Source organism: Emydura macquarii, unplaced genomic scaffold (assembly GCF_026122565.2).
Source record: "Emydura macquarii macquarii isolate MOO-44397 ecotype Brisbane River unplaced genomic scaffold, CSIRO-AGI_Emac_v2 contig_2403, whole genome shotgun sequence".
NCBI lineage: Eukaryota > Metazoa > Chordata > Testudines > Chelidae > Emydura > Emydura macquarii.
In genome coordinates, this window is record NW_027132540.1 from 3594 (window position 1) to 13794 (window position 10201).

Below are 10201 nucleotides of genomic sequence, written 5' to 3' on the forward strand. Positions count from 1 at the left end.
TCCGTTAATCTCTGTGTGGCTATGCACACACCACAGCTAAGGTCAGTATAAGTTACATTGTTCAGGGTGTTCAATAAGCCAGTGTAAATTACACTGACCTAAGCGCTAGTGTCGACATCTCTGTGTCGACGAGAGAGCTTCTCCCACTGACATAGCCACTGCTGCTCACGGGGGCTGGAGTATTTACATTGATGGTAGAGCCCTGTCTATTGGCTTAGCCTCTCTGTACTAGCAGTGCTACAGCGACGCTGCTGTAAGTTCTGTAGTGAAGCCAGCATGTGATAAACCCAACACAGCCCCTTCTCCCTTCCAACAGCATCTCTCATGCATGGGGAAAACTCCCTTAGAAAATGCAAATATACACTTCATTTTTGTCCTTCTAACCAGACCTTAAAAATGCCCCATTGTGACATTCACAGAACGCAGCCTGCTGATCATGGCTGAGCAGATGACAAGCTGTCGCTATTCCTTTTCCTTCCTTTTCCCTTTTTCTCTAACCCTTATAAAACCACCAAACAATTCATATCATTAACAAAGCTGGGACAATTCTTCACCAGATTCATTTTTTGTATGTTGCATCCACACCCTCTCCTTTAACACAAACAAAAAACAGCACCTACATAAAACGAATCCCTGCCAAACAAACTACACCACTGCACACACAATAATCCCTCTGCAGAGATGATGAGAGAAAGAACAAACCACATAGGGCAAACATTGGTCACATCACCTCATCCGCCAGTGGAAGAATCTAAGATATGGTGGTGATAAAGATGGGTAAGAGCCTGTATAGAAAAGAGTTGAAGAAATTAGAAGAGGGTAGGAGAGAAGAGAAGAAACTGGAATCAAGTAGAATAGAATAGGACATCCCCTTTGTCTGTTCATCTTTGGATGGTAAGATCTTGAAGGCAGACATTTCCTCTTTCTGTGTTCTGCACTGCACAGTGAGGACCTGATTCCAACAGGCATGAGAATGATATAAATATAAACTTCTATGGGTGAAAGGCAGTAATGGGGTGACATGCCGTAAAGCAGCGGCAGTGGAAGGAAGGGTGAGCATAGAAGGTATAAAAAGGATGTTATGTTTTTTTTGTTTCACTAACTCATTGGCATTATTTCTCTCCCCTACCCCAGGAATGAGTCCATTGTGGGGTTGGTCAACAACACTGTGGTGACTCATTTCATCCTCTTAGGAAACTGCAACACTGACGGCCTCCAGACCATCCTCTTCGTCGTCTTCTTAGCTTTCTACCTCTGGACCCTCCTGGGCAACCTGCTCATTTTGTCAGCCATCCTTGCTGACTCCCACCTGCACACCCCCATGTACTTCTTCCTAGTATGATCTATAACTACTGAATAGAATAGAAGATGGTTGAATGGAAAGGAAGAAAGGACAATTAAATTGAGTAGCATCAAATAGACTCAATGACATATTAGAGTCTTGATTCTCCACTCACTTTCACCTAATTTAAGATGGTTAGAAAGGTTTACCCTTGTAGATTAAGTTGTAGTGTGCTAAAGAATAAACAAACCATAATTTATTGAGATTGCTAATCTGGCTGCATTATCTCTGTGCTTCCAGGAATGACCCTGTCTCGCATGGAAATGGAGAATCGGACTATGGTGTCAGAATTCATTCTGTTAGGGATCCCCAACACCAAAGGCCATGAGACCATCCTCTTCATCAGTTTCTTAGCTTTCTACCTCTGCACCCTCCTGGGCAACCTGCTCATTTTATCAGCCATCCTAGCTGACTCCCGCCTGCACACCCCAATGTACTTCTTCCTCTGCAATCTCTCTGTGGTGGACCTTGGATTCGCCTCCATCAGCACCCCTAAATTGCTGGTCAGTCTCTGGACCAAGAGTAGAACCATCTCACTGGGTGGGTGCATGTCCCAGGTCTTCTTCTACCACTTCCTAGGCAGCACTGAGGAACTCCTCTGCACAGTCATGGCCTTTGACAGGTACGTGGCCATCTGCCACCCGCTGCGCTACCTGATCATCATGAACTGGAGGGTGTGCGCCATCCTGGCTGCTGGCACCTGGGTCACCAGCTCCTTTCACGCCACCATTCTCACCAGTCTGGCCTTCACACTACCCTACTGTGGGCCCAATGTGGTGGACTATTTCTTCTGTGACATCTTCCCCGTGGTGAAGCTGGCCTGCGCGGACACGTACATCATCGAGACCGTGAGCTTCTCCAATAATGGCCTGGTACCCATGACCTGCTTCTTCCTCATACTCATGTCGTACGTCCGCATCGGCTACTCCATCCTGAAGATGAACTCAGCCGAAGGACAACGCAAAGCAGCCTCCACTTGCGCCTCACATCTGACAGTGGTGACACTGTTCTTTGGGCCCTGCGCCGTCATCAACACGCAGCCACAGCTGAGGAAAGTGGTGGCCACCGCTCTCCAGATCTCTGCTGATGTGGTAACACCCATGCTGAACCCGGTCATCTACACACTGAGGAACAAGGACGTGAAACTGGCTCTGAGGAAACTGAGAGGGGGTCAGAAGACTGCACGTTGATGTGCTGCATCTGCAGAAGTAGCATGTGGGTGAGCATTGAAATATGTCTAAGAATTCATCCGCATGGCTCTTACGTGGCTTATGTGAGAGTCTGTTTCTCTTCTTCCCCATAGAGTCCCAACCATCTATCTGGAGCTCTACAAATCATAGACGTGCTCCTAAAAGCATCTAGCTGTCTTGGACATGCTTTCAGGCTGATATTTTGAAAGCTGCCTAAAGGATAGGCACACTCAGTCTGCATTAACATTAATAGGAATTGGAGAACCAAATCTTCTAGCTGACTTTGAAAATCTCAGCCTCATTGCACAAATCTACAGAAGTCAGGGCAGCATCTTCTGCAAACTCAAAAAAAGGAAGAAAATAATTCCCTTCATCAGCTGGCACGGACCCAATGTCAGCAGCACCTGACTTACTTAGAAGTCTTAGTGCATCCCACTAGGCACCTCATCCTCTTTGTAAATCTGGACCTTAGGCCACATGTTAGAAGATATTTAGGCACCAGTGGGATCTTTCAAAAACACCTAGCTCCCAGGGAGAACTGGGCTTCTTAATGGCTTTTGAAAATGGGCTTACTCTGCTAAGTCACTTCAGTGGTTTTGTAAATGTTCCCCTCTGCTCAGACAGACAGATAGAAAGAGAAATAAAAACAGAAGAAAACATGCTAATAGGAGATTTAATGGATGTGAGAACTCTACATCCTCACAGGCACTGTGTTTTGGATTTGAACATATGTATTCTGTCTTCTGCATCCGTTGCATTTGAATTTTGAGCAACATTCAATGTGTATAAAACCTAAACCTAGGACTAAAATGAGGGTTTTTTTTTTGTTTTTCACCCTCAGCTGTTTTATTGAAACTTGTCTCTAAGTTGCTTCTTCTTGGTGTGCAAATTAAAAATAAAGCTGGAAACCAGCGTGTGGAGAGGACTGGACCCATTTATGAGACTGGCAAATAAAAAGTGAAATTTAACAAAACAATAAAAACAGGAAAGGGAAAAAAAGTTGGTCTTGGAGGCTGGGGTTTCCACAGGGCCCAGGGAAGTTAGAAGTCCATGGGAATTAGACACCTAGCTCCCTTTAGGCCTCTTTGAAATTCCCAGCCTAAAGTGGAGGTGTGATATTATGTTCATTTGTTTTTGCAGAGGGTGAGTTTAACGGTTATATACCACTTAAGTCCTAAAATATTTATTATATTTGCAAACTTAGCCTGAAAAACTGATCACCACAAGACATTATTGAGATCAACAGCTCAGTAGATTTCAGAAAAGGATCAGACATTTGTATGAATCATGAACATTGTGAGTTGTATAAAACCCCCTCATCATTGTCGTCAAGGACTAGTTGTACATTTTCCTTTGAAGCTTTTCTTTGATGGAAAATGGGTTTTCAAGGGACCTGCACAGGGGTAAACATCACCCTCTAGATGGGAAAGGGAGCTTCTGCAACTGAAAACCTGCTTACAACAACACACAATCAACTGGGCACCAAGGAAAGTAATTCTACTGGACCAGGAATGTATAGAAATCTCACTGCATATAGCGATGTCCACTTTGACATCACTCAGTGATCTGAACCACTGACTCCAGCAGAGCTACAGCTGGTTCACTCCAGTTGGGGAATCTGGTCCATGGACTCCAGTGCAGGTAGAGCAGATTCACAGCAGTCAGGGATCTGTCCTATTTAACGCCGTGTGGATCTCTAACAATGCCTAGAGCTCTGGCTCCATTGTGGCAAATTCTGTGCAGGATCAGTCCTTGTCCTAAGGAGCTGATGCTCTGAATCGCCAAAGGAGGCATCATTATCCCCATTTTATAGATGGGAAACTAAGGCACACACACATCAAATGACACAGGGAGTCTACGGCGGAGCTGGGAACTGAGACAGGCTGTCTGGAGTCCCACTACAGCGCCCTCACCACAGATCCAGCCTCTCTTGTGAAATATTGAGCATGGTCTTTTGTAGCACTGAAGGGCCTGTCCAGGATCCCTGTCAAGGTTCAGGGCCCCATTGTGCTGAGTGTGGCATTAGACAGACAGACAGAGTGTGCTCCAAAGATGGGACATGCTGATGGGAGACAAGACGTGTTCGTGTGGCATAGCAGGGGACGGGGTGGGGGTTTACAATAATAAGACCACGGGGTGACATACGTAATTTTCTTTGTATGAGCTGAAGAGCGTGGACAGTTCCAAGGGGTGGGATAAGGGCATGGACGAACCAATGGGCTGATGCAGTTTGGCTGTTGCTATGTCCCTAAAGAACGTCAAACACGCTGGATTCTTCCCTGGGATCCCTTCTTATAGGATCCTGAAATTCTGTTTTTCCTTTTCCTTTTTGCATTAGAACATAAGAGCCACAGCCATGGTCCAGGACCCCATTGCGCTAGGGACTGTACAAATACAGAACAAAGACACAGCTCCTGCACCATGATGCTAATCCCATGCCCTCCTCCCCAGCGGTCAGAATGGCTTGTCTGTGGCCCCTGTGACTGCAGCCCCACCTTCAACTAGGCCTGAATGGACTTAGCCTTGCCGCCCTGGGTATTGTGCAGTCAGAAAATAACCCTTATGGGGAAATGAATGCCAAGACACTTGCCCAAGGTCATACACTGAGTCTGTGGCAGAGATTGAAAAAAGAATCCAGGAGTCCTGACCCCCCACCCCACCCTACTCTTACCACATGAAAGAGAAATGCAATGCAAGAGTCATGCATGCCAAGCTGTGTTTCTCTAGCCATAAGAGTATTGGAACAAACGCCCCGAGAAGGAAGAATTGAACCCAGGAGTTCAAGTGTTAGACCCCTATGCTCCTCCCAGAGCCACAGATAGAACTAGGAGTCCTGAGAACCATCTCCAAGTCAGCCAGTTCTCAGGCAACTCCTGCTGAAGGCAGGATAAATCATAGCTCAGGCCTGGGCAGTTTCCTGCCCCCCCCCCCCCCCCCCCAGTCTCATCAGGGCTCTTTCATCTCCTTGTTCCTCAGTGTCTATATGAGGGGGTTGAGGGGTGGGGGTCTGTTTCTATGACTCATTTGTTCACATTTCTCCTTCAGCTCTGACGGAGCTTTTCTCTCTGCAGCGTCTTATAACCTTGCACCTTGTTTCTGCCATTCCTCCTCTTCACTCCCCCCGGCCCGGCCCCTTGTACATTTTTCTCCCTCAAGGTCGCTCACAGGTGAGCCAATATTAAGCTGTTGACTTTTGCTGGGTTTTTAAGCACATAATGATGATGCCTCCAGGGGACATTATTAGAAACGTGGTTTGGACAAAGTGAAGACGACCCACGTATTTCTTTAGTGACGTGAGCCCGGGGGCCTTGCTTGAATGGAGCACTCCTGCAGATTGCACCTGGTGCTGGCAAAGACCAGTACACGGAAGTGCCTTGCTTTGTTTAATGCACCAATTCTGACAGAGCACTGCTCTGGCTGGTATCTCAGGCCCGGCCTCTCCCCACATGCAGCCCCCCCGCCAGTCAGTCTGAGCCCAGTGCTCTGCTAGAGGACGTTGCTTTGCAGAGCGTGGAGAGGGCGACCCACTCGGATGTGCTTGGAGTCAGTGCTAATCCCAATGTCCCAGAAAAGTTCTCAGGGGCACTGTGCTGGAGGGAAGAGGGTGGGGGTTTCTGTAGATAGCCCTGTTTTCTCTGGGTATGTCTATACAGGGATCAAAAACCTGCAGCTGACCTGTGCCAGCCGTGGCTGTGTGGCAAGTCTTTTATCCCTGTGTAGATGTACTCTCTGACTCAGGGTGCAGGGCGTGAATGCAGTGCTTGGATCATTAGTCATGGCCATTGGCGAGGTCATGGCACATTTTGATCAAAACAGAGGTTTGAACCTTCATTTCCTGGCTAAATCCTAACACAGACACTTCTTTACATTGTAGGTACAGAGACAGCTCTAACGTAAGGCAGGTCATATCCCCAGCTGGCAAAACTCACCAAAGCACCGTTGCAGTTAATGCCCCTAGCTCTTTTTACACTGAGCAAATTCACTTTGGCTTCTGGCTGCAATGTGTAGATGCCAAGGTGCATGTCTCTCAGACCACATGTGAGCAGGTCTCCTTTCAAAGCAGGGCTGGGTGGGAAAAGGTTTTCCCGTCTCATGAGAATTGTTGACATTTTGAAATTTGTCAGAATGGAAAAAAGCAAAATCTCAACAGTGTAAAATTCACTTGGGGGAAAATAAATGTTTTATTCTGATCATTTCAAAAGTTTTTCAGTCAATATTGAGCTTCTCCCCTTCTTAAAATATCTAAACCAAGAGCTGTTTTCACTCAAAAACCTTACAACTTTCTGGTGTGACAAGATTGAAACGTGATGCTTCGACAATCTTGAAAAATTTTAACCAAATATCTATATTTTTTGGGGTCAGATGTTTCATTGAACCAAAACTGTTTAATGAGCAGTTCTGTTTTAGAAAAATTGGCATTAGCCTACCAAAAACATGCTGCCCCCCCAAAAAAGCCACGCCAACAAAAGATATCCACACACACAAAACACCAGAAATTTCCTGACCAGCTTAATTTCAAAGGTTCTTTTTCCTGGCATCTGGCTGAGCTAAGTGGAGGGTTAGGGGAAGTGTGAGGAACCTTGGAAAGATACCATTTCTATTTGAGTGCATGCACCGCTCTGGGTTCCTCCATGGCCCATCATTTACACCAGCGCATCTAACCTCACTGCTGTGATGGACGGAAGGGTTTTCATCCCCATTGCACAGGCTGAGCAGCAGAGAGGTTGTCAGGGATTTTCATAGGGGCCCAATGAACTTGGTGCCTCCTTTGGCATGCCCAGCATAGGTAACTGACCCAAAGTCACCCAGGCAGTCTGTGGCTAATCTTGAACCCAAGTCTCCCGAGTTGCAATCTGCCCACAACAACAAGTTTTGTTGCTCCTACAAATGGCAGGAACTCTGCTACACGTTGCTGAGCGCTGCATACTGGCAGCTTGTCTATTAACACGCCATGTGCACACACCCGGGCACCTCTCCTTCACAGAGAGCTCTTGGAACGCAGCCCAGCACTGCGACCGCACGAGCAGCCTTTGCAGGAGGAAAGGTCTCTGCATCTTTCTGAAGAACCCTGGCCCAGATCCTTCGCTGGTGAAAATGACCCCAAGGGCTGCATCCCTTTTCTCTGATGCCATGGCTCTTGGCTGCTCGCAATCTCGGCAGCGTTCAGCCTGCAGACCTAGAGGTGAAAGGTTTCCTAGGACAGCCTGAAGTCAAGTGCCCCAGGTCTAGGCCAGCCTGGCAGATCTCATTTATACTTATTGCATCTATTATGGTAGCGCCTGGAGGCCCAACTGAGACCAGAGCCCTGTTCTGCCAGGGGCTGGACAGACAAACAGTACCAGCGAGATCAGAACCCCACCTGGCTGGGTGCCACCCAGACACACAGAGCCACAGAGATCAGGACACCGGTGTGCCAGCGCTGCACAGACAAACAGTAACAGAGCTCGGGACCATCACGGGTCTACTCACCGCTAGGGTGCCTGGGGAGTCTCACCTTCCAGGCCCAGCACCTCCTTCCGCTGCTCATCCATGCTCCCCGCCGTGTCTCTGAAACTCAGAGTGCTCTATCTTCGTGGCTTGTCCCTCTGGCCAGGTCATTTAAATCCTCCCCTTCCAGGGTAGGAAAGTCCCAGCAGACAATTGTCTGAGGCAGCCTTCTGCTCCATGGCCGGGTCTGTGCAGCTGCCCCAGTGGGTGGGGTGGGAACCCAGGCCCACCCGCTACTGCAGAGTCCAGCCCAGGGGGACCCTCTGTCTATCAGCGATGGGCTGCTTGATGCCAGCCCCTTTCACGATTTCCCCGGAGCTCTCTCAGCTCACCTCCTTTCTGGGCTTATCAGCTCAAACTCCCTCCTTCCAGGGAATCACTGCTTCACTCCATAGCCCCAAACACCCGTTGCCCCTTCTCCTAGGGAACGGCAGCTGCCAACTTCCTGGCTTTATACCAGCCCCACCTGTTCCTTCCCAGCTGGGCTCCATCAACCTTTCCAGCCCTGCTTCTCCCCAGGTGCAGGTTAATTAACCTAATTTAACCGTATTTGCCTCACCTGGGCTGGACGCTCCCTTGTGCCAAGCACTGCACAGCTGCTCAGGGACTGGCACCCCTTTGTGGCAGGCACGGTTTAGACACACAGCAACAGACCCCTCCCCTACACTGTGCCGGGCACTTGGCAGACACACAGTAACTGAGACGGGAACCCATTGTGCCGAGTGGTGCCCAGACAGTTCCACCCCGGAGCAGCTCACCGTGTAGCTGGCAGCTGATGGAATCTAGTGTCGGAGTCAAAGCAATGGGTGAGTATTGGTGGGGTGGAAGGACAAGGTAACCATGTGATCGTCTTTTCATAGCCTTTAGGGCCAGAACAGACCCTTGTGAGTCTGGCAGTTTCAGGGTTAATTGCATCTCTGCCCCCTTCGTGGAAGCCCCTTACATCACACAGCTCCGGTTGTCACCTCTCTTTGGGTGCAGAGCTGTCTGCCTCTCCCTCTAGACCAGGGATTTCAGCTGGAAACCGCCCTGCAATTTGCTGTGACTAGCTGCACAGGTCTGAGCACCTGTCGTTTGCGCTGTCTCAGGGACAAGGAGAAGAATGACCAGTCACTTGCCAGATTTCACAGTCCATTTCTTTTAGGACAAAAGCGTTACAGAGAGAATATACAGGGGTCCTGGATCCAAACTCCAAGTGTCCCTGCGAGTGACCCCCAAGGGGGTAATGATTAACCAAGGGTGAAACAAGGAGTGATCTTTGCAGGGGCGTTTGGGCTAAAACGCACTGCTATGTAGAGGCCAGAATTGAACCCAGGAGTCCTAGCTCCCTGCTCCCCCACTCTAGCTCACTCCACCCTCCACTCCTCTCCTGCATCCAGGAATAAAACCCCAGCGTTAAACAGAGACAAATTCCAGTCAGTAACAAAGCCCACATTTATATGCGGGAGGGTGAGTACCACTGGCAGAAACGCTCAAGGGAAGCAGTGCATGCTCTGGCTTTTGAGGTCTTCAAGTCAAGATTGCCTCTGCGGATGACAGGCTTTCCACAGGCATGAGTTGTTGGGCTCGGCCCTCTATGGTGAACTTCTGTGGCCTGGTGAGTCCCGGTCAGACTAGATGTTGCTGCTGGTCTCCTCTGGCATTAAACACCGAGCAGGCTGTGAATCCCTGCATCTGGACACACTGCCTGGCAGGGTGTTCAAGCTGCGAGGCCATGGGCAGAGCCCTATGCTCTGAGAGCTCCCTTCACCCCTTTACATCTCCCTGACCAACCTCTTCACACAGAAGGAGGATTTGTCCCCCCAGGTGAAACCAACGTCGGACTGGAAGGGTTTATGGGTAAACGTTCTTGTGGTGATTAGCCCAGAGTTGCCCACTTCAGTGTCTGAAGAAGCTGCTACCAGCCACTGGGGGAAACCTGGCTGGAGGGGCCTCGGTGCTGATCCCATCAATAGAAATAGAGAAACTGCCTGTTTCTCTGCTCTGTTAAATTTCTTCTTCAGCTCTGAGTCTCCTTTCTCTCTGCAGCTTCTTATAACCCTGCACCCTCCCTGTGCCCTTTCCTGTGTTCTCTCCCCTTTCCCCCTGGTGTATTGCACTCCCTGGGTCACTCACAGCTCTGCCAATATTAAATCCTGGACATTTGCTGTGTTTTTAAGCTCATCATGATGCCCTCCCATTG

At 48.8% G+C, this 10201-nt stretch overlaps 1 protein-coding gene across 1 annotated transcript; it reads left to right on the forward strand.

The window, feature by feature from the left end:
- Positions 1–1599: 1599 nt before the first annotated feature.
- Positions 1600–2532, forward strand: LOC137161884 (putative olfactory receptor 10D4). Its single transcript, XM_067561395.1, has one exon. The coding sequence runs from the start codon at positions 1600–1602 to the stop codon at positions 2530–2532; it is 933 nt and encodes a 310-aa protein (XP_067417496.1).
- Positions 2533–10201: the final 7669 nt, after the last annotated feature.